Below are 25,380 nucleotides of genomic sequence, written 5' to 3'. Positions count from 1 at the left end.
CCCCCAACATTGGTGGCCTTTATAGATCTATCTTGGAAGAATTAGTAAATATTTGTTGCAGATTAAAGCATCAGGAGAGGAGGACTCAGGTGAAGTAGGAAGACTTTGATTTAGTAGGTTGGAACACATTTCTCAGCAGCAATATTTATAAAGAGTTGAACTAGATGATTTATGTGTCCAATACTGAGCTAAGTGGTTTGCTTTCCTACCTTAGTTCTCATACAACTCTTAAGAAATGGGTACAATTATTATATTTATTTAACAATTGAAGAAACAGAGGCTTAAGTTTAAAAACTTACACAGATTCACATAGATGGTTAAACAGCAGAGCTGGGATTTGAATGTAGGCATTCTTATTGGCAAAGCTGGAGCCGTTAACCATTAACTACACTACCTACGTCAACTGCCCTGAAAGGGACCAGGCAAGGTTAGATTTTAAAAATGATCTTTGGCAATTAGGGAAACAATGTTGAACTTAATAAATTCAGAGACATTATGAAAGAAAAAAATCTGAATCCAGTGGGTTTCAGAGGGAAGTAATTCTTTGACTCATTCATTATTTTGTTGACTAACAATATTAGTTAGTCCAGTATGATTTTTGATAGCATTTTTCACTGAAACAGAAGCCACTTTTAAACATTTATTATTTATTCATGAAGCAACTGTTCTTCCTGGGACATAAAAACATTCAGATCCGGAAATCTGCCATCCCAGCTCTGTGTTACCTGCTGTAACTGAGGCTTGGACTGAGACTTATTTGAAAGAAGAGTCATTTTTTAGGCCTTCGAGGGGGAAGGAGAGATGAAGCTCTGTTTTTCAAGCATGGCCTTAGACTGAAGCTATATTAGAACTACCCGAGAACTTGTTAAAAATGGAGACTCCTGCACCCTGTTGGCCATAAATTAATTCCTTGTTGCGAGGATCTGCAAGGTTAGTGCCTAGTCTTTACACAAGTGATGTCTCACCTTACCTTCCAACAAACACAGCACCTTGGCCTGATTTAATTCATATATACAGGCAACAGTGAATATAGGTGAGGAAGAGGTTTTTGCCTGCACTTTGTTTATTTAATAAATACTGGTATTTTTTGTGCCCTATTTTATTTCTAAATTTTTATCAAGGAGAGAATTCTCCAGAGGTTCTAGAGTCACATGATGTACAACCAGGAGAAATGAGCAGGTGACTAATGTTTATTTAAGTGATTTCTACTTCAGTGAAAAATACTATCAAAAATCATACTGGACTAACTGGTACTATTGTGCTAAATTTTCATGCTCATGAATGTGTATGTAAGAAATGTGCTTTACTTCCATTATTGGAGAAGATTAACTGAGCATAAAAATAATTTGCTGGTCAGACAGCTATAAAGCATACAAGTCTGGCTTCAATTAGTGATGTTAACAATCCTAGAAAATAGCCTGCGTTTTAAAGTTTTAGGAAAAAGCATTGAAATGTGCAATGATTTGGGTATTTAAAGGAGAAAGAAGACACTGACTTTTTAATACATTTTATGGTAGTTATAGGGTAATCAATTTGTTTTCCACGTTTAAAGTAAATATACCTCACTATTTTTTGAAATAAATTTGCAGGGGTTAGGAGCTATTGCTATTTTAAAAAATGAAACATGCATGTTGGCAAATATGAGTTTTGTAACCCCTGACAAATAAAATTGAAGTAGGCCTATTCATAAGATTACCAACCAGGGCATATTTTGTTTTAATACCAAGATCATTTTCCTTGAACATAGAGTCATAAGAAAATTTACATCAAATGAATATGTGTATAGAAGAAGTACCTAATAGACAACACCGTAATGTCAGTATAATCTCTTTTTAAAGTAGAGGTCAGGGGACTTGCCTGGTGGTCCAGTGGTTAAGAATCCGCCTTCCAACGCAGGGGCCATGGGTTTGATCCCTGGTCAGGGAACTAAGATACCACATGCTGTGGGGCAACTAAGGCCGCGCACTGCAACTACTGAGCCCAGGTGCTCTGGAGCCCGTGCACCACAACTAGAGAAGCCCACACGCCACAACGAAAGATCGCATATACCACAGCAAAGATCCCACGTGCCACAACTAAGACCCGAGGCAGCCAAATTAATTAATTAATTTTTAAAAAAAAGAGAGAATCTGCCTTCCAACGCAGGGGATGCGGGTTTGATCCCTGGTCAGGGAACTAAGATCCCACATGCTGCAGGGCAACTAAGCCCGCGTGCCGCAACTAGAGAGCCCATGTGCCACAACTACAGAGTCTGTGCGCTCTGGAGCCTGCATACCACAACTAGAGAGAAGCCCACGTACCTCAACAAAAGATCTCACGTGCCACAACTAGGACCCAACACAGTCAAAAATAATAAATAAATATTCTTAAAAATAAAATAAAGTGGAGGTCAGCATTGGAGGGAGGGAGCTGTTCCTTGATTTTATGGATATATTAATTCTGGTATGGACTTTTGTTAAAGTATTACTTGTTTTTTCCTTATCCTGATAGTTAAGATAAAGATACTGTCTTACAGCAATTTGTGTGAGAGCTGATAGGGCCTTATTTCCTGAGAAATTAGCCCTGGGAAAAGCTTCCAGTGGCCTTATAAATCATTTCATTATTATAGACATCCAGATCACCTGCCCTGACCACAGCTAACTCTGAAGAACCTTAATAAGGGATAAGGTGACTTTGAGATTCTGATTGTGAGACCCAAATTTAATTTTATGTCACCGATTTTTATTTTTAGTCCTTTCTCAATGCAGTCAGTGTAGTTGGTCTAAAGTGGATTGTGTAATTACACACACAGAGTTATCTCAGTAACTTTCCTTTCCGCTTTGTTGTTAATTCAGTCAACAAATGTTTACTGAATGCTACTACTTCTCAAGTGCTTTTTCAGACCCTGGGAATAAAGCAGCGAAGTCCTGGCTCTTATAGAGCTCACAGCCCACTGGGTGGGCAGAGACAGATGCTAAACAAGTTATCAGGTAAATATGTATTATGTCAGATGGTAATAGGAGTATGGAAGAAGATAACAGTGTAAGGGGAGTAAAGAATGTCAAAGGTGGAGAAATGGGGTGTTGATTTATTTTTTTTTTAAGTACCTTCTTCAAATGTTTGGCATGTGGAGGTCCTTTGCACTTAGCATATTCAGTCTCCTCTCCTTGGTGTATATTTTTATAATTACTATATAAGACCCTCCATTTGTCCATCTCACTAGCCTGGCTTTATTCCCACTCTAACCCCCAAACCAGGATCGGTGTTTCACAGTCCTCATGAGCACAGGCCTTCCCATACCTTTCCCTTTGCTCATGCAGTTCCTTCCTGGGATGCCTTACCCTCCTGTTCCACTTAACCAAATGGTACCCATCCTTTAATACCTAACCCAAGTCCCTGTTCCCCGAAACAGAGCTCTAACCCAGCTCAAACTCTTTTTTGACTTCTCTCTCTCTTATTTCTTTCTGAATTCCTATAGAACCTGGAGCCTGGGCCACAAATGTGGATTAAATATTAATTCCAACTGCAGCCTCATAAATACGTCTACTCATCAGATTTCTTTTGCTTTTTTTACTTTTCAAATTTAAAATATATTCTTAGTTAATAAGCTCATGGACTTATGATTCATTGATTTATAAAGAGAACTTAAACATCATTTCTCTATCAAGTAAAAAGACAAAATACTCATCTTAAATGAGTTAAAAAGAAGTTAAACATCAGGAAATGTTTCTTATTGCTTCAAATGTATTGCTTTAATAAAATCACAAAAGGGATGTGATAGCTAAGTTTATTTTTTGTTAAATGGAGTGCCACAGCAATAGAAGCAAATGGATCTGAATTTAAATCTAACATAAATCTCCTCAAATTTAATGAGAACACAAGATACGGTACTAATTATGTGTTTTTCCATGCCATCTCCTAACAAGGGAGGAAATAATTGGATTAATGGGGCATGGAGACTATGTAAATAAGTACAGAAAAGCTGTCTGCATAAAAGCTTTATTCAGGCTCTCCAGAGATTCCCTGGGCTGGTGCTGAGGCTCTTCCTGGGGCCCTGCTCCAGGTCACAGATCTCTTGGAAGTCAGTAGTCTAAAACTTTTCAATCTGTTGGCTACGTTTATCAAAGACCCGTTTCACTACACTAGGTTTATGGGATGTATTCCCCTTTTGAGAAACTTCAAGTAAGTTTTAGTAATAAATATGGCTCTCGAGGATGGTACAGGCAAGAAATGTGACCACTTATTCAAAGAACCAAGGTCACTCACATCTTCTGCATACAGAGTTTATCCAACCTCCCTACTTAAAACCAAAACCATACTAGAGATACAGTGACAGCCAGCACCACTAAAATAGTAGCTCCGCAGGCTATGGTGTGGGGAGAGGGAAGGTAATACAAACTGAAGGTCTGGGGAAAGGCAGACCTTTTTAGAATACATTTTTGAAAGCCATGCATGTCCAGAAGTTCTCCCTTTTTATATCAAACTCAGATCGCAGCCCGAGATGTTCAGTCATTCAAAATATATGTGGAGGATCTGTGTATTTAAAATTCTTTTTTTTCTTTTTTTTTCTTTTTTTTTCTTTTTTTTTTTGCGGTACGCGGGCCTCTCTCTGTTGTGGCCTCTCCCGTTGCGGAGCACAGGCTCCGGAGGCACAGGCTCAGCGGCCATGGCTCACGCGCCCAGCCGCTCCGCGGCACGTGGGATCTTCCCGGGACCGGGGCACGAACCCGTGTCCCCTGCATCGGCAGGCGGACTCTCAACCACTGCACCACCAGGGAAGCCCTAAAATTCTTTTAATAGTACATATTCAGACAGTCTTCATACCCAGTCTTCATTTGGTAGCTCTGCTGTGTGGGAACGTATGCTGGGTACTCAGGATTCCCAAATGATAAATACATGAAAAAATTATGTAATTAATGGAGCATAAAGACTAAATAAGTATAGAAAAGTTGTCTGCTTTAAAACTTCATACATTTTCTAATACCTTTTCTTTTTTTTGTGGGGGAGGAGAGGAGGGGAGGTGATGGTTGACTTGGATATTCTATTGCTCCCTCTGGCTCTGACCTGCTTCCATCAAGAAGGTTCAGATTATGGATCATTTCATTGTCTGGGAATGTTTTCCACCCGATCATCCAGATGTGAACTCAGCCCTACTTATTATAAAGCAGAGTTTATTGAAGATTTTCTTAGCATGGTAGGAGGTGGGTTTATATCATAACAGAGCAATGAAAATCTGACCATGTAGTTTTCTGAACAACTAGATTTCTTAGGATAAAATACAAAGTAATTAATAACGACTTACAGACAAGGCCCGGCGAGATCCGGCCTGTGAGTTTTCAGACCTCATTGTACCACTCTCCTTTCGATCACTTCACTCTGGGCACACTGACATTCTTTCACGTCCTCAAACTCAGTTTCCATTGTAGGAACTTCTCATGTGCTGTTCCCTCTACTCTTCCTCCTATACTTTGTATGACTGGCTTCTCATTTTCACGTCTTTAAGTGGGTCACTTATTCTTTCTCACAGTACCCTGTTATTTTTCTTCATAGCATTTGTCATTTTGTCATGGTAAATTCCACGAAAGCACTCATCCTTTAAACCCAGTTTTTACTTAATTCCGAACATGTTTTAGTTAATCATGAAGTGCGCATGAAATGAGGTGGCCCAGCAGGACCTGATGGATTAGCTGTAGCAGGCGGGGAGAGCAGGTGTCAAGGATGGTGCTCAGGTTTCAGCTTGGGCGCGTAGGTAGGTGGTGGAGGCACTTACTGGGTGGCACAAACTCCAAGTTTGTGGAGACAGAGCTAAGTTACGTTTTAGGTCTGGGCACATATAGTGATTAGACTGTTAAGTGTGATAGGTTCATGAGAGCCATAGGAAACATGATTCTAATGCCTACTCATTCACCATCTTTAAAACTTCGCTTCCAATTGTTAAATACCTGATCTGCTTAGAAAATATAATTGTACTTGCATATTTTGGGCTGCTACCTTGTCTTCTCTGTTCAGTTTTCTCGACCTTTGGGATTTTACCCACATTCAGCTTTTAAAATTTGTTATTAATCACAACTTCCTTGATATAATAAAACCATTTTGCTTATCTCAGTGCATTTTCTTCATTAATGACAGTGACTCATTCAGTTTGTATGCGAACCATATACATACTTCTCTTAAGAAAATTGAAAGTCATCTTTATCTTTTTCTGCTTGTGTTGAAAACAATTTTTGTTGCTATTTAGAATCCAAGTTCTATTTCTTACCACGTACATTCAAACAAAATTTAATGAAGTTTGACTGCTGAGTTTTTGATGAATGCCCAAATCTTCAGGAATATAACCCTTCTTCATAGAGTAGTTTTCATGGATCAGAAAGCATTCAGTGAACATTTATGGGATCTCTGTTAAGTGCATGGCACCAAGTTAGGGACTGGAAGTTGCAGCAATCTCATTCAAATGCAAAGAGCTGGATCATAATTCTGACTTCTCTTTGAAATCACTTCAAGACAAGAAAGAGAAACAGAAACAAACATTTTCTCAAATAAACTAAAAGTCTTCTGCTAGAACCACAGTATATAAAGAAAGTTTGCCAAACATAGCGATGAAACAGGGATTTGGGTAGCATACCAAGAGAACTGTGACTGTAGCTCTCAGATGAAGGTATGAGACCTCAGTTTTCTACTGCTGAGTGGCAAAATTAACGATCACTTTTGAAGAACTGGAATGGGGAGCTTGGGTTGGTGGTCACAGTTTCCCTGGACCCTATTTGACAGCAGAGTGTAGCAGAGGAAGCAAGACTGAGTAGAGGACCACATACACACTTGCCACCTTTATCTGCCACTGCAGCAAGACAGTGGAGAAATGCTTGAATTTATGACTTGAAAGGACACACTACGTACCAGAAAAAAGATGGGTGCACAGTGATCAACACTGAAATATAGCCTAGTAAAGTTGTAGCCATTCACAGATAGAGAAATAATCATTTCGCTACCCAGCTCCCACCCCCAAAGTGCAATCAAGAGACCCTGAAGGGAGAAAGATTATGCTGACCATTGACTTCTCTACAACCACAATCACCACTGTTATTTATTGATAACAGCTAGGTGGCTATCTAGGAAAAAATATAAGTTGGTACCTACCTTAAACCAAAATTAATTCAGATGATCAAATATTTTAAATATTAAAGGGACTTCCTGGTGGTCCAGTGGTGAAGACTCCGAGCTTCCACCACAGGGGGCACAGATTCGATCCCTGGTGGGGGAACTAAGATCCCACATGCCGCATGGCGTGGCCAAAATAAATAAATAAAATAAAAATGAAATTAAGAATGCTTTGAAGAAAACAAAAGAGAATTGTATTATGGTTTCACAGTGGGGAAAATATGTCTAACACAAAATGTAGGAAGTATTTTTAAAAACAGATAAATTCAATCCCATAAATGTAACAAAGTCACAAATACAAAAGGCAAACTAAAAAAAAAAAATACATATACACATCTTTATATACATTACACAGGGCTAAGTATAATAATAATAAGAAAAAGAAAGCTAAATATATCTAGAGCTCCTATAAATAAATATTTTTTAAAATGGACAAAGGACAGAAAGAATCCACAGAAAGAAAATGAGAAAATATAGGGGGCTAATAAGTATTTGAAAAATGTCATGTCATTTATCATAAAAGAAATGAAAATTTAAAAACCACAATGTATATTTTACTAATTAAATAAGCAAAGGTTAAGTTTGATAATACCTTACATCTCGGAAGATATGATTAAACCAACACTCTCATACCTTATCACAGAAGTTAAATTGGCGCAGCAGATGTGCAGAGCAACAACAATATAGCGGTTCTACTTTTGGAAATTCATTCTGTATATATACTTGCTCATGTGTAGGAAATGTCATGTATACAAGGATACCCAGTGCAGCATTGTTTATTACAGGAACAGGGTGGAAATAATGCAGATATCCATTAGCAGGGAATCAGATAAATATAGTGTATCCATATAAAATACTTTATTTACAGCTATTAGAAAGATTGAGGCAACTGTGTGTGTAATGATACAGAGCTATCTCTAATACATTGTTAATGGTAAAAAGCAAAGTGCAGAATAGGATGCATAGTTGCAGAATAGGTTGCATAGTACATTCCTCCACCCTTTTTGAAAGGAGAGGAATAAGTGTGTGTGCATAGAAAATCCCAAAATTATACCCAGTAAATTGGTAACATTGGTTCCCATGTAGAGGGAAATATGGTGACAAGGAGATGGGATGAGAGAGTGACTTGCTTTTACTTTCTACGCATTTGTAGCTTTTAGATACTGTACTATATGCTGTATTGCTTATTCAAATTTTATTAAAATCAAAAGGATCAAGGTCCCTATAAAAAAATTACTCTTAATTTCTATCTTAGAACATATAGATGGATGTTCTAGTAGATGGCAGATCAAAATGTAAAGACTGAAACAGTAAAGCTTTTGGAAGAAGTAGATCTCTCATGATCTTGGAATAAGCAGAATTTCTTAAACAGGATGCAAAAAAGCATGAATCATAAAGGGAAAAAATTGATAATTGGACTATATTAGGATTAAGAATTGTTCTTTAAAAGACACTATTAAGAAAGTGAAAGGGCAAGCCACAGACTCAGAGAAGATATTTGTAATACATTTATCTGACAAAGACTCATACACAGGATATGTTAAAACCTCCTGCAAACAGTAAAGGGCGGGGACTTCCCTGGTGGTCCAGTGGGTAAGACTCCGTGCTCCCAGTGCAGGGGGCCTGGGTTCGATCTCTGGTCAGGGGGACGCAGGTAGACAAGTATAAAAAAATGCCATATAGGGGACTTCCCTGGTGGTCCAGTGGGTAGGACTCCGTGCTCCCAGTGCAGGGGGCCTGGGTTCGATCTCTGGTCAGGGAACTAGATCCCACATGCCACAACTAATAGCCCACATGCCACAACTAAGACCCGGCAGAGCCAAAATAAATAATAAAATAAAATTTTAAAAAACTGTTAAAGGCAGACAGTCCAGTAGAAAATAACTTTAACAGGCACTTTACAAAAGCAAATATCTGAGTGGCCAATAAATCTATGAAGAGCTGTTCGGCTTCATCAGTCATCAGAGAAATGAAAATTTAAAAGTTCAGTGCAGTAGCATTACACACCCAACAGAATAGCTAGAATAAAAAAGACTAACATTACTTAGTGTTGCCAAAGGTATGGAGCAATCTGAGCTCTCCCACTCATGGAGAAAGCAAGTTGGTACAACCACTTTGGAAACTTGGTTGTTAGTATTTATTAAAGCAGAACATGTGATTTCCTATGACCTAGCAGTTCTAAGTATACACCCAAAAAAATGCATCCATGTGACTCACCAAAAGACACCTACTAGAGTGTTCATTATTGGAAATAGCCCTAAACTGAAAACTACCCAAATGTTCAATAGAGTGGAAGAATAAATTGTGATATGTTCATACAATGGAATGTTACACAGTAAAGAAGATAAATTATCTACAACTATGTAACAAAATGGATGAAACTTCCAAACATAATGTTGAGCAAAAGAAGCCAGACACAAAAGAGTTCATCCTCTTAAGATTTCATTCATATAAGTTATAATAATAGGCCAGACAAACGTATGCTATTTCAAGTCAGGATAGCTGTTATTCTTGGTGGGAGCGAGCAACTGGAAGAAGGGGACATGAGGAAGGTTTCAGAGGTGCTAGTGATACTCTTTTTCTTATGTCATGTGTTTTTAGCTAGCTGTGCCAGGTCTTAGTTGTGGCATGTGAGACCTTCGTTGCGGCGTGCGGGATCGTTTAGTTGCGGCATGCAGGCTCTTAGCTGCGGCAGGCAGGCTCTTAGTTGCATCATGCGGGATCTAGTTCCCTGACCAGGGATCGAACCTGGGCCCCCTGCATTGGGAGTGCTGAGTCTTAACCGCTGGACCACCAGGGAAGTCCCTGATACTCTTTTTCTTGATCTAGGCACGGGACTCAATTTGTGAAAAATAATTGCATGCACTTAATGACTGGTCTACTTTATTGTATGCATGTTATACCTAACAAAAAGTTTTTGAAAGGAAGTGGATCAGAAAAATTTCTAAAACTAGAGATAAATGCAAGATAATTATAACAGTCCTATATTTTATTATCAATCTTCCCTGGTTTTATTTGATTTTGTCATTAGCTAAAAAACGTATTACTATTACTTGACTTTAAAGCCATTTACTTCCCCCTATTCATGCAAAATGAATGAGGGTTTCTCTACCCTTCCAACCTCGTCTTGTGAATTCCAGGCTGTTAGGAAAAGATATGATAATGTGACACTCTACTTTTATTTTCCTACAGATGGAATGGCTCTACAGTTATATACCCAGTTCTGATGTTGGGCAGTAGAGGGGTTCCACACCACCAAGAAATTCTTCTATACCAGCTGGGTGTCCTGTAATTCAGTTCACTTCTGACACTATCTACCTAGAGGTAGCATCAGATTCCACAGGTTAAGGGCTCAGTCCTATAAGACTGACCCATCATAAATAGAAGATTACAAAGACCCCCATCCTTGTCAGGGATTAATTTGCTAGTGCAGCACACAGAACTCAGAGAAACATTTTACTTACTAGATTACCAATTTATTATAAAAGAACATAACTCAGGAATAGCCACATGGGAGAGATGCTTAGGGCAAGGTGTACCACTCTCCCCATATCTCCACATGTTCACCAGCCGGGCAGCTCTCTGAACCCTGTCCTTTTGGGGTTTCATGGAGCCTTCATTACATAAACACAGTTGATTAAATCATTGGTGTTTGAACCCAATCTCCAGCCTCTCTCCCCTCGCCAAAGGTGGAGGAGTGGGGTAGGACTGAAAGTTCCACTCCAGAAATCTGCTTGCCTCCACTGACAACCAGCCCCCATCCGTAGGTGCTTTCCAAAAGTCACCTCATGAACATTAACAAAAGACACATTGATCACCCTCATCACAGACAATTCTAAGGCTTTTAGGAGCTCTGTGCCAAGAACCCAGACGAATATCAAATATATATATATATATATTTGTTGTTGTTATAAATCACCATATCACAGATTCTTAACTAAGATTGAGACCAAATAGAAAGGAGAAAAAGGCTTGGAAATGAGGCTGGGCTGAGGATGTTGAAGTAGTGCTGTTGTGTTGGTCAACTGTGAGTGTGTGAGTAGGGTGCTAATATTATGGATCTGTTTCAGTCAGTTTATTTTCGTAAAAAGGTAGAAAATTTTGAATATATTATAAAATGATGAGGATTGACTGTAACTAGAATCAGTATTTCATATGATTTGATAATAATTGTTAGGCATCTTGTGAACAAAAGCATGCTAAATATGAAAAAATTAAATAAAATTTTAAGCTTCTACTTTATCTGGAACATTTTGGCAGTCCTGCAGAATATTCCAGTTCCAATTAAAAGAATCAACTTCACTAACCTGAAACCCTTTCAAAAATCCTGAATTCAGTACACCTTAATTCAGGCCAAATACCCTGTTTGCAGTGGCAAATTTCACCTCTGTCAGAATATGTATAAGACAGAGAAGGACAAGAATGTGGACAATATTTGGATTTACTCATCGATTTATAACTTATAAATTTTGTTTGGCTCCTCAAAGTCTTTAATGCCCCAGAGTATGTAGCACAGTAGGTTTGGGATGGAAAAGTCGGTCTTCATCTCAGAAAACTAAATTTTAGAAAAGATTCCATATGAAAGTTGAAGAACTGCAAATTTTTTCCCTAAAGTTGTCTTTGAATGTTTATTTCTTAGAAAGTCTTTGTTTAAAGTTTGAAGACTGTTGTGATAGATATTTGAACAAGTAGCCACAATAAACAGATGTGCTGACCCCTTTGGCTTTGCATGTAAACAGTCACGGAAGCTAGCATGGTAAAAGGTTACATGTGGCTTCACCTTTCTAATGGAAAGATACACATCTTTATTGTGCAACTGGAAGAAGATAGCATAGCCAAAAGTTAAGTCTAATGAAGGATAAAATATACTGTTGTGTATTTGAATTTTGGAAATATGATCTCAAAAAATGTGCCTATAAAAATAATTAGGTAGTTTAGTGATTTTTAGTTCATTTCATTTTATAAAGTTATGAGAACTTTGGCAATTATACCTAACAACTGTCATTTTAAAATAATATGGACGTTCATAAATGTGTATAGTAATACAAAAAGTAGTGTTTGTGAATAAAATTCAGTTTATTCGAAATTTTATTTTTCTTATTGTATGTGGTTATTTCAAAGACTTCCCACTGAGCAGCCTTAAAAATTAATCTAAAGTTTTCCTAAATAAGAAAATGGGGATAAACAAAATAATTTTATATTATACTTTAGAATCAGAAATTACATTTTTATGTTGTTTTTAATTAACCTTAGTGTTGGCCTCTCAACATCAATAGGATAGCCTGTTTTTTCTATTGTGTAATTTCATATTTAGAATTTCTCTTTTGAGTTCCACCCAGACCATGTCTGGCATAATGGTGGTCATTTTTGACAAAATGATTTTATTGTTAATGTTAACATCCCAAATTCAAATTACATGTTACTGAGAGAAAATCATTTAAATGATATCACTGAATTTAATCATTGTAAAGAAAAAAATCTAGTAAAACAGAGTAGGGCTTCCTTCATAAGCCATAAGCACTAGATCTTTTTTCTCAAAGTGTGTTCTCTTGAACCTCATCCTGAGCATAGAGGAATCTGATTTTGATCGAGCATCCTGAGTGCCTCTGAAGCTCACGAAAATGTGAGAACCACTACTCCAGAGCAACACTACTTAATCATGGGTGATCCATAATGGAAAGAGGCACCTCCAGTCTTTGGTGGCAAAATATAAATAATAAATTAATAAAGTAAAACTATCCAAGAGACATACCCCTTCCTTACATCTTGATTATAATAGCCTTACTCAAATTTCATTGCCCTGTCTTTATAGCTGTGAAGTTTTATCCTCATTACTTTCCCAAAGCACCAAATTTTTGTGTGTTGAAATATAGTTGATGTACAATATTATATTAGTTTCAAGTGTATTACATATTTGACATTTGCATACATTATGAAATGATCACCACAATAAATCTAGTAACCATCTGTCCCTATACAAAGTTATTACAGTATTAATGACCATATTCCTTAAGCTGTGTATTACATCCCTGTGACTTATTTATATAATTGGAGGTTCGTACCTCTTAATCCCCTTCACCTATTTTGCCCCACCTTCCCACCCCTTTCCTGTCTGGCAGCCACCCATTTGTTCTCTGTATCTATGAGTCTGTTTTCATTTTGCATAACACAAAATATTTTTATCACTTATTATAAACTGCCCTGCAATTACATATAGAATATTTATAAACCACATTTACCTGAATTGCTTTAGAATGTGTTTCGTAAACTGCTGTAAATGATCTATTTAGTAATTTTTAAATATAGATCTCTAGAGATAATGCTAAATAACAGATTCAAATATTTTTGTTTAATTCAATAAAATGGAACCAGTACAACCTCTGGTTTCACAAATGAAGTGATTTAAAATAAGTGTGTTGCTCTGATGGGGCCCTCGCACACTGCCTTAGGGTAAATAGCACACTTCTGTCTTTTTTCCCAAAACGAAGGCTGCCTCTAATCCCACTCTTTCCACAAATCTTCGTGCACTAAACTATGTGCCAATGACATGAGAAGCTCATTTTGATTGTAGTGGGCCGTCTCTTATCTAGTACATCATTTGTGAAACTGAAGTTGGCTATTATAATGCAACAGGTATGTAAATAACATTTATTAGTGATCTCTGTAAAATTGATTCCTTCTTTCTCTTTTTCATTATAAAAGGAAACTTTATTTCAGAGTAGAAAGTGCATTGTCTGAACTCATCAACACCCTCTTTATCCCTCCCCTCCCCAATTTGTTGCAGACCAGGATGAAAGAGCAGCTGAGCTCAGCAGGGAGCAGAATGAGAAAACCATCCGGAGCACGCAGACTGCGCTCCGCAATTTCCGGGAGTTCCTCATCTCCAAGTATCCTTCTGAAACAAGAGAGATTTATGTCATCCCTTGCAAGGAGTTGGATGCCTACCTGGCCTCTTTCTTTGTGGATGCCAGGCAGAAGGATGGATCCGAGTATGAACCCAACAGCTTGGCCAATTACCAGTGTGGACTTGAACGGTACCTAAAAGAACACAGGTATGGCTACAGTATCACCAGGGATAAGGAATTCAAGCGCTCCCAAGAGGCCCTGAAACAGAAGCAAATTGAGCTCCGCTGCAAAGGAAAAGGAAATAAGCCACACAAGTCCATGAAGCTCACCTTTGCTGATGAGCTCATTCTGCGGAAAAGGGGACTGCTAAGCCGCTATAACCCTGAGGGTCTGCTCAACCTCGTCTGGCTCAACAACACAAAAGCTTTTGGGCACTGTACAGGCTTCCACGGGTCTACCTTAAAGTGGGGTGATATTCGGCTCCGGGTAACAGAAACGGGGCTGGAGTACTTGGAGTGGATGGGTCAAGACACTGGTGACCTAAATGCCAAAACCAAGAGAGGGGGGACAGACTCCCGTGTGTATGCCACCCAGCATGCTCCACAGACCTGCCCCGTACAAGACTATAAGGAGTATGCCCAGCGGCGGCCTCCTGCTATGCGCTATGAGGATGCCCCTTTCTACTTGTCCATTAAGCCAGTCGTGAACTTGGCGGCTCTGCACTGGTACAACTGCCAGGCCCTCGGCAAGAACAAGCTGGCCAAGATGGTGAAGACCATGTGCGAGAAGGGGAACATCCCTGGCAGGAAAACCAACTTCAGTGTGTATCAGAGCTGCAGCACCTTGTCCGAGGCCCAGAGCAACCAGCTGGTGCTTATCTGTAACAATCTGAGCCAGCAGGCCGCCCAGTCAGTGGCCGGGCACTCCAACAGCGGCAATTTCATCGTCTCTGCCTCCTATGACTCTTCCTCAGACACTGCTTGACCAGGTGGCTTGAGCAAGACCCCAGTCTGGTTATTGAGTCCAGAGAAACTGTGATTAAACACTGCTTCTCGTTCCCTTTCCTCGGCCCTCAGTGTTAACTTTATAAGAATATAAATATATAATATATTTTTCTTTTTACAAATAAGCCAATGGAGATAGTTTAGTATTACTAACGTAGTATTCATAGGCTTAAAACAAATGTACTCGTGGTGATTAAATATAATTACTGTTATAGACTTTACAAAACCATAGTGGTTCTCAGGCAACACAAAGTAGAGAAAGAATTCCGTTTTTTAAAAAAATTATCAAAAAGGAAACTGAAAGTCAGCCTAGACACTTGTGTCCTCAACTCCTGCTTTTCCTCCCCACTCCACCTCTCATTTTTAGTCTACTTAATAAATGGCATTATTTTTTTAATTTTTAAAATTTTACATTAATCAGGAGGAGACAACACTAACTTTACTGCTTACACAAAACTGTCAGATCCAGAATAAGAAAATGTTGATGTAAGCCAGACAAATTATTTACATACTCTTTTTTTTTTTTTAAGCATAATTAGATTTTAGTTTCTGTGTCTCACTTTTTGCAATTTATGAAAATCTAGATGTTTAGCTAACTTCTTTTGGGGGCAGAGGAGGGTAGGAGGAGGGAATAAAGGTGCCATTCTTTTTGGAAGCTATATAATTTTAAAATCATATGCGAAGTCCAATATTATGGCAAAAAAGACTGTTACTAGCTCATTTTTAATGTTGTGCTTGAACCTGGATAGAATTTTTTTGTTGTTTTCTAAGAAATCAATGTAAATGAAGTTTGATTATCAGATTTACAAGAAATTTAAAACTACCAAAGCTTTGAAAATGTTCCCAAGCATTAGATTGTATATCAAACATAAAGAGAAAGTAGAGAATGGAAAAGTCTTACTAAAAATCTAGAAGCACTAGTCAAGACAACAAAAACCTCATACTCTTCAAAGCTTGAATCCCCTGAATTATTTATTTATAAGCATTGAACTTCAGTCTGTTTTCCCTAGGGGATTACTTGATGAATTTTTTATGTGTAAGCATTGAACTTCAGTCTCTTTTCCCTAGGGGATTACTTGACTCTGTAGTTGAGATCAAAGGAATATTGACACTCATTTTAGGTAACAACATTTTGTTACCAAATTTAGCTGAATTCAAAGAATTCTTGAAAATGTGCAGTTTCTTCTACAGTAAATACAAATGCATTTATGTGTGATAATCCTGCAATTATAATAATTATAATTTTGGTTAAACAACTCTCTGTGGTGGTTTTTCCAAGGTCTTTCTTTTCAAGCCTATGGTGAATTATTAGTTGAGATACTTCAATAATAAAATAATTTAGATGAGCTAGGTTCCTATCTTGTATAATCATTAAGACATTAAAAAAATCCAAATCTTAATCACTTTGTTGGATCTGGGCGTTCTGTTGGGAAGTATTTGTTCTTCAGAGCATCCTCATAATTCACATTAGCTAGGAAGGTAGGTGGTATTTTATGTTTTAATTTATTGTATGACCAGGACAAATTTCATTTTGATTTGCTTTGCTAAATCATCATGTTAGCTGAGCTTTCCCATGGCTAGACAGCTCTTCCCAACACTAAGTCATAAACACATAAAGACCCATTACTCTAAGCTGTGACCTTTCCTTTGGCTCAGGAGTGGGAAGTCTGCCATGGCCTTTCTGTCATGCAGTCTACTTCATTTCATGACTTTCCTTCCATAAAGAGGCATCCAGAAACAAGAAGAAAGAGCAGAAGATACTTTGCTTTTTATTTTTTTGTGTTAATAATGATGGTAGCCACCATTTTTGGGCCAGTCTGTGTGCCAGCACTGTGTGTGCTAAGTGACTTACATGCACCACTTATATAAGTAATACTAATTTATGAAAATTAGAAAATCCAGATGAGCATAAAGAAAACAAAATATGTACTCATAAATCTGCCAGCCAAAAATAACCACTGTTAATATTTTAGTAAATATTTCTTCAGACATTTCAATACATACATATTTATTTCTGTATACATGATCTTTAATCCTTTCAACAACTTTGAAAAGAAGGTTAATTATCTCCATTTTATGTTGAGATCAAGATGTAGCAGGTTACAGCTAAGGAGATGGTACTGTCTGTCATCTGACTCCAGAGTTTTTTCTGTTTGCCTTTCTGAGTTCCAACGTGTAATTAGTTTCCAGTGATTTGAGCCGGAGATGGGGACACGGTGTCTTCCCATCTCTCAAGTCTGCCTGATTAAAAGGAAGGCTGAGTGATCTTTCATGAAGACACACAGTGTCCCCTCATCCCCCCTCTTCTGGTCATTTTGAACCACAGAGCCTCATTCTTCCAATTATCTTAACAAAACCTTCCTCTTCTCCTTACCCTGTAATGGGCTCAGAAGTGCACATGACAGCCTACTGTGAAAGAACTCTGTTTTAAAAATAAGTTGGTTTTTTTTTTAACATAGGTTACCTCTCATTTTAAAAAAAAAGATTTCTGTAAAACATTTAAAATGTGATTGTGCATTTTGTTTTTGCATTGACATACTTCTAAAAACTCTTTGTTTTTGACGGCAAAGTAAGTTTGTCATGGGGAAGAAGGTTAGTCAGTATGCACTGAGAAAGCAGAACTAGGAAATTTTGAATTCCTGTTTGTGTATATTAAGGTACTAAACTGAAGATCTCTCTCTTATTTAATCCTATAGCAGTTTCATTTAGAAGAATGCAGATTGAGAATGTGCATTATTTTTTATTTATTTATATTTTGCTTTGATAACTCAAACCAGATAGGAACGTTGTGACATTTAAATTTAGAAAACTTTTCTGAAGAATGGCTTGGTAGAATTTTAGCTGAATTATTGTAACTCTTTGGGATAATTAAATTATGAAAAATTATCGGCAACTACCTCTAAATTTTGTGTTTTTGTACAAACGATACTGAGGATATACTGCTGCCAGATACCATATTTATTATTTGCTATTTTAACTTAAAAAAAAATTACATCCATACTGCGGCAGTGGTTGATGCCAAAATCGTGTATGTGCTTTAGCAAAAATTCAACAGTCCAGCAGGTGTTCACTATAACTGAACATGCTGCCTTTCCAGGCAATCCTGTGGTTCATACAAAAACAGTAAAACTGTATTTGCAGTTTACGCTTTAAGGTCAGTGTAATGTCATGTAAGAAATTCCACAGTGCCCCTCACATGACTCTGGAAGTTTTGCACTGTCTACAACAAAAATGCCAAACCCATCTGTCAGCATTTGGATGACATAGCTGCATAATTGTTTTTCTTCTATATTCATGTGAGTGGCTATTGAAAATCATAGAAGGTAGCAGTTTAAAAAAAAAAAACCATAATACTTGAAAAGATTAGAGATAGGATGTTTATCCAACAGAGCTTATTCTTAAGAGTCCATCTGTTATCATGGTTAGGGGTGGTCTGAATATGATTTATAATACATCAGGTACTTAAAATATTTTTATTATAGTTAGTTTTCCCTGTGTTAAGTTTTCCCCATGTTAAATCACTTCCTGATCTACAAAAGAATAGTCTGAAAGTTTTCTAGTATAGATCAGATGTCTGGTTTTTCAATTAGATCATGGTTAGCTGATACTTTCATCAAATTAATTTGTCTAAGTCATATGGCTTAGGTTCTAGATGCCAAGAAATCAGATAACTTCACTGAGATGGAAATTTATAGTTCTATCAACAAATATTTGAACACCTAGTGTCTAGACACTAAGAGGGGTACAAAGATATATAAAATAGTTCCTGCTTTCAAAACGTTTATAAAAGATACTGTAATAAAAGTTTGGTTTCATTTTTGAGAGCCCAGCAAAAAACTCTCTGCCAATACTGTTTTGCATAGTTTCTCAAATTTTGTACTCACACAGTTTGTCCGTTATTTAGTCGTTGAATATGTTGGTTTGCTGTAGAATACATAATACTGCTTTGAGTATTTTGTGGAGGATCTTTTAGAGCCTGTTTTAAAGTCAATAATAAGGTAAAGCCATTTCTACACCATCCATTGTGTTCACGTAGATGCACACGTGCATAAGAATGTGCAGACTGTCATCAATGAGTGTCACTTATTAAGTACTTACAACATACCATGGTACTGAGTGCTTTTGTAAGTTGTTTCACTTAATTCTTAAAATAGTCCAGTGAGGGTAAGTATCATTATTTCTTTTATAAATGAGGAAATCCAGAGAAGTCAAATAGGTTGCCCACATTACTTAATACATAAGGGTATCAGGATCTGAAACTATATCCAGCTACCATTAAGCACTAACCTTTTCTGCTGTAGCTGCCTGTTCACAAAGTGATTTACTGTGCTTCTTTAGATTCTCTGAAGTGATAAATTATAAGTGGAATCCCTGGTGTAATAAAATCAATATTCTTTCAACTCTGAATTGACTGAGAGCAGTGCCATCACCTGGCATGTTTGTTAGCATAAAATTATATAGGCCCCCTAACTGTGGTTATTTTGAGATGGAACATTCAGCAAAGTTGGTTTCCCCTTCGCCATGAGTAGAGAGCAAAAGTTTGTGTCATTCTTTAAAGAACTCTTAATTTTGTCATGGAGGTGAATGTGTATATGGACAAATAATTATATATATATATATATATACATACATTATATATATATATATATATATATATATATGTATTTTATTTTTTTTGGCTGTGCTGCGTGGCATGTGGGATCTTAGTTCCCCAACCAGGGATCGAACCTGCACCCCCTGCATTGGAAGCATGAAGTCTTAACCACTGGACCAGCAGGGAAGTCCCTAATTATATTTTTTTAACAAATGATTGTCCTTTGTTTTTACCCCATATAAACCAAAAATCCTATTTCCAAAGAGTTCCTTATAATTCAGACAGAGAAGGGGGAGGTTCTAGGCAGAGGAAATACCTCTCTTAAGCCCAGAAGCTGATATTGTCATCCACCAGATATGAATGTTGATTGCCAGTCTGCCAGGGAGTTTGGTCTTCTCTACAAATTGGTGCCAGCAAATTAACTATTTAATATAGGATTTTGTTATTATTTTGTTTTTTAATCAGTCAAGATTGTTTTTAACAAAGCTTTTGGGGGAAAATACTATCTTTATGATTCTCAGTATTAGAGATCAACTAAAACCATTCAGATTTTTTCTAGTGTGACTATCTCCACAGTTTTAGATATTAAAGACAAACAGTTCTGATTTCAATCAAGCTTCTTCTGATTGGTTTTCTTTATCTGCAGGAAAAGAGCACTTTGATCTTTATTCCTCTAGCCAAAACAAAGCTGTAATACTTAACATCTATAAATAAATACTCTCTACCATGTGATAAAGGAAATAAATTTCTAAGCCTAGGGGAAAAAAATCAAGGGGAGTGTATGATAATTTATTACATTAAGGTATTTTTTAAAAGGTTCATTCATGAAAAACTAGTTATAAATACTAAGGAATTAACAAGTTCTGTATCAATCAGTTTAAAAGATTTTTCTCAAACAGAACTCCTTTATACAAGATATTATCTCCACAAATCTACTATATGATATGATGTAGATAGTTACTTATTAAGAAATACATCCTTGGCAAGGGCATCCTCAATTGTTTTTTGTTGTTTTTCCCTTAATGCATGGTATTCGAATAATTGCTTCTCCTCCCCATTGGATCCGGCCGAGATGATATGAATACATAGTTTTTCATAAGGCAAAGTGATGAAGATAGGATGATTTTAAGAGATCCTTGCCATAGAACATAACTGGGGTAAAGAAATGTACTGCATATATCATCCTTTGGTGGTTGGTATATTTCTACTGATATAAAAACAGAAAAGAGAAGATGATATTGATAAACTGCCAACAACTCTGATTTTACTTTTCTAAGCAGAGAAGAAAGATAAACAAAATTTCTCATACTCCATCCTGTTTGTAAATTGACTAATTGGGCCTTCCAAAGCTGAAGAAAAGACCTAATTTGGTACTGAAGATTGCATTATTTTTTTAAAAGAAAGCATTTTAATACATTTAAGTTGAGTTTTTATGTAAACCATGCCTTTGTTGAATTAGACTCAGTTTTAATTAGGTCAGAGTACTAATTTGATCAGAATATTAATTAGGTCAGAGTATTAAAGTAACCATCATCTTTGTTGAGTGAATTATAATCATAGAGGCTGGACCTGGAAAAGACCTAAGAGATCATCTAGCCCAGTGATTTTTCAGTGCTGTGAAGAATAGGAGTCACCATGTCTTCTTGGGGGGAGGGGGCAAGGAGGGCAGAGATGGTTGGAGATCGCAAAGGGAACACATCCTGAAACACAGATCCCCCGGGAATTCTCATGTTCCCTATGCCCCTACCTTCCTACTTTGAGACTCACTAGACTGAATGACCTACTACCTCTATTACACATCCTTAATGTGTGCCAGGCTGGAAAATAAGATTCAAAACATCTAATCTAATCCATCCCTCTTCTTTTATGGAAGAGAGAAACAGTCCCAGAGAGATTAGATGAATGCCCAGGTGCACACACTTTGTTAGAATCAGAGCCAGAACTAGGATCCAGGCACCTTGACTTCCAGTCCATAGGTAGGGTTTAGGGAGGAAAAACAACCCTACATTCCCACTGAGTAAGAAGGGGTATCCTTGTTTTGAAAATTTTAATAGTGTTTTAAGCTCTCAATCAAGTTTCTATTAAGGACTAGATTCAAGCTGCCAGTTTCCAAATAGGCTATTTTCCACATGAACTTTTTTTCATTGTGTAATGTTACACCTTAATTTTTAGCAACTTCTCCTTTTAAGGTTTGATGGGATAATCTCTAACTGTAATCACCTTTTATTTTAAGGAACAGCTCTCAGCCTACTCCATTTATATTGTTTTCATTTCTGGAGGGGAAACAAACTACAGTTTTCAAGTATATGAATTCCAGTTATAGATTATGAACTGAAAAATAACTTTTAATTTAAAGTGGTATTCTTTTGAATATCCACATACATAGCATCTATATTATTGGTTTTGAATGCAGTCTACTATACCGGTTTTTAGTGTATGGAAAGTATAAAAAATCATCTTGAAGGTTTGGAACATTTTCAATCAAAAGGATTAAATTTCTGTCAATGTAATTAGGATGTTTCTGAAGTGAATTTACTTAGAGATAGGAAGGGGAAAGAAAATGAGAACTAATGAAAGAAACCTACAGCAGGAAGACATAGAAATACAAACTACTTGTAAATATTTTTTAAATCTCACAAATTTGTATTTTATAAATTATGTTTACCAGATCATAGTTGAAGAAAAAAGATGCAATTCTAGGATGTTAAAAAATAAAGGTACAGTGGAATTATTTGTCTTTCGAATTCAGTGTTGAATTTCACTAGACTTCTAATGTTCTTTGTATTACACTGGAATTAGAAATTTTTACCATCATACACTCATTTCAAAGAGCTTTGAAAATGCTTTGGCATAGTTTATTTATTTGTGGTAAGTAGAATATAGAATCCTATATTCTATATAGCAATATAGAATCCTAGCAGTAATTGTGCATACTGTATTTAAGTGATTTTTATGCCTGTTTACTTTCTGTGATTCTTAAATTTTATAAATCAAATACCTTAACATACTTCCACTAGAAATTAATTTATAATTGATTATTTATACTGGATAAAGTAGCAGGTTCATCTTAGTATTAATCCACTCAGATTAACTGAACTTTTATATCTACAATTCATTATATTACAACTTTTTAAATAGCATTTATAACAAAAGAACTTTTGTTTTATAAAGTATTTGTTACAAAAAAACCCCACCATCTTGCCAAAAACCATTACAATTTCTATGCATTGTGTATATTCAGTGATGTCATTGTTGAGATTTTGCATGTTTTAGGTGCTCTTTCATGTGTGTGTTTGTGGTATTTATGTGGAATTGTTAACCATTGCTGCTATCACTTATTGTAGTTAAACTGAAAAACTGTGCTAAGAGGCTGTGCCGGTCAACATTTGTGTGACTTGTGAAAGTATGTACTTAGCTGTTTAATATTTTGAATCAGCACTTCGTGGCCTCTACAGAAGGAAATGTTATAGTTGTCAAGTGATGCCAACTTCAAAATCTTGCTTAATTTGTATAATTCCAGGTCAGCTTTCCTTCTGCACTTTCCCCAACTCTTTGAAAGGGAAACATTTGCGAAAAGAGCAAGAATTCTGAACTTTCCTAGTATTCCCCACCTTAAATCTTTTTTTTTTCCCCCGATACTTGAGAAATTCAATAGAATGACAATGTAGCAGCATAATTTCCCTTGATCTAGATATTTTAGGTTGAACAATGTAATAACAGAAGACCATGAGGCACATTATCTTTGTTGGTTATCATGGTGTATTGTTTGAATCGCATTTAATAAGAATATGTAGTATTTTCATTTTATTTATGAGACTATGGAAATCTCAGAGTTCCCAAATATTAACTTTTATATTCAGCATTTACATAGACTTACTTAACATATTTGGTTGCCTTATGACCATCAGAATTTTTTCATGCCTACCTGTCTTTAGTTTGCTTCCTGGTATTTCCAGCTTGCCTCAGCAATTACAAGCAAACTCTGACATTAGAGAGAACATTATTTCAATGGATTAATTCTCCTATACTTTGTTAAATGGGGGAAATATCATTATACTTTATTTATACATGTATACTCAAAATGGAAGGGAAATATCATAAAATGTTAAGAAAAGCAGGCTCTTCCTTCCAACATTCCAAAACTCCTCACTTAGTGCAGGGTTTCATTCTGACTGTTCAGTGGGTTTATAATTTTAAGATTCTTTTAATAAAGGGACAGTCTCCTTAGTTACATAGAGGCTTTCTGTGTGACTGTCAGATATATGGTGGCAGCCAATGCTGTATTTGGAAACATTGCTTCTGAAATTGCTGATTTAATTCTAAGAATATTAAAATGAATTCAAGGCCCCTGCCACGTCTTTGCTTACAGGAAAAGAAAGGCATATTTTAACTATGAGCGTTTTCTCCAGAATATGCTTTAAACATTTGTCCCTCAATGGAGGTGACAAAGCAATAAAAGGAAATTCAATTATGTATGTTCTAAAGAAGTTCCGCCCTTGTTCAGTGGCTTCCAGAGTGACACTATAAAATATTTCTTGGTTCCTGCATTGGGAGTGTTCAGGCAAGATCTTTGTACTTACAATTCCTTTTATATTTTGAACACCAAAGATTATGGCGTGCTATGTCCTGATATGATGATTCACAGTTTCTATTAGATAGTAATGGACACATTTATTTGAATCCTGCTCTTGGGTTTATTTACCCTGTTTGGGTCTTTTGTACTTTTTGTATGTCTGTCCTGAGGCCTTTATGCCTAGGGCAATTTTTAAATCAAATAATACGTATATATTTATTAGGTTTCTAATTTATAGAGTTTGTTTCCACCATGACTTTAACCTTTTTTTCACTGCTGAAATTATACATAGATTTGCCATATTAGCCTCATAGTTTGTACATTTTCGTTGTAATCCGAAAATGTAACTTGTAACCCCATAGGCCTGAAAACTGGTAGATAATGACTAGAAGCATTTTGGATTCAACACAATCACATTTAGAGACTCATTTATCTGTTAAAATAAAGAACTTTGGTGATTTCATAGAAAGAATGCTGTATACAACTTAAATAAGTTCTTCCCTTCCATCTTTCTTACAAGAATGATTTTAAAATTCCTTTTATTCTACCACTTAGAAGTTAATTGGGAATAAAAAGGTAGATTTACCAATTTGGTCAGTATAATTTAACACTAGGCATCTGTTTAGATATACAACCACCACAATCGAAACTTAGAAAAATTTTTTGAAAAAATATGGTACTGTTCTTTGAAGATGGATTTACTTTCCCCCCTTTTGATGATAGTCAACTTGATATATTTTCTGGCCACATAGCTTTTAACTGATTTACATGAAAAAAGCATATGTGTGCTTGCTCACTTTTAAAATTCTCTTTTTAAGCTGCTACAATTATAATGTATGAAAGAAAGAAGAGAAAGGTGAATTGAAATGGAGGGAAATTTCTGTTAATATTTAAAATGTGTGACTGTGATACTCTTGGTTAATTAATCTTCTGCCAGTTGATATTTGTAATAATATGATAGAACTTTTTGTTATTAAGAATATACTATAGGTTTCATTTTTATTTTGCTGCTCACTGATCTTTTACACCAAGGTGTTTTCATCTTTATCAGCTCACTGTTTTTGCTTCATATTTGTCTGTGTACCTGTGCTCTAAATAAAATTCTAGTTTTATGTCCCAGTGGCTTATTCTGTTGTATGATAATGTTTGCCTCTAATGTAGTGTGATTTTTCTATTGTTTCCAGTATTTGTTGGTACAGCCTAAAACTTATAGAAATAAGAAAAACAAT

The 25,380-nt window shown here is 36.4% G+C and overlaps 1 protein-coding gene across 3 annotated transcripts in view; it reads left to right on the top strand.

Moving 5' to 3' along the window:
• The window catches only part of KIAA1958 (KIAA1958 ortholog), a 183,440-nt gene that overhangs the window by 113,609 nt on the left and 44,451 nt on the right, over window positions 1-25,380 (top strand). The window contains exon 4 of one of the 3 annotated variants that reach the window (XM_055087020.1): window positions 13,919-14,002. The exons of 1 other annotated variant lie outside the window; for it this stretch is intronic. In XM_055087020.1, coding sequence (XP_054942995.1) covers window positions 13,919-14,002 — 84 coding nt within the window. Of the gene's footprint in view, window positions 1-13,918; window positions 15,943-25,380 lie in introns of those variants that run through there. One more of the 3 variants, XM_055087018.1, reaches the window with a different exon arrangement.

Source organism: Physeter macrocephalus, chromosome 9 (genome assembly GCF_002837175.3).
Source record: "Physeter macrocephalus isolate SW-GA chromosome 9, ASM283717v5, whole genome shotgun sequence".
Taxonomy (NCBI): domain Eukaryota; kingdom Metazoa; phylum Chordata; class Mammalia; order Artiodactyla; family Physeteridae; genus Physeter; species Physeter macrocephalus.
This window is presented reverse-complemented; position numbering and strand designations above follow the sequence as displayed.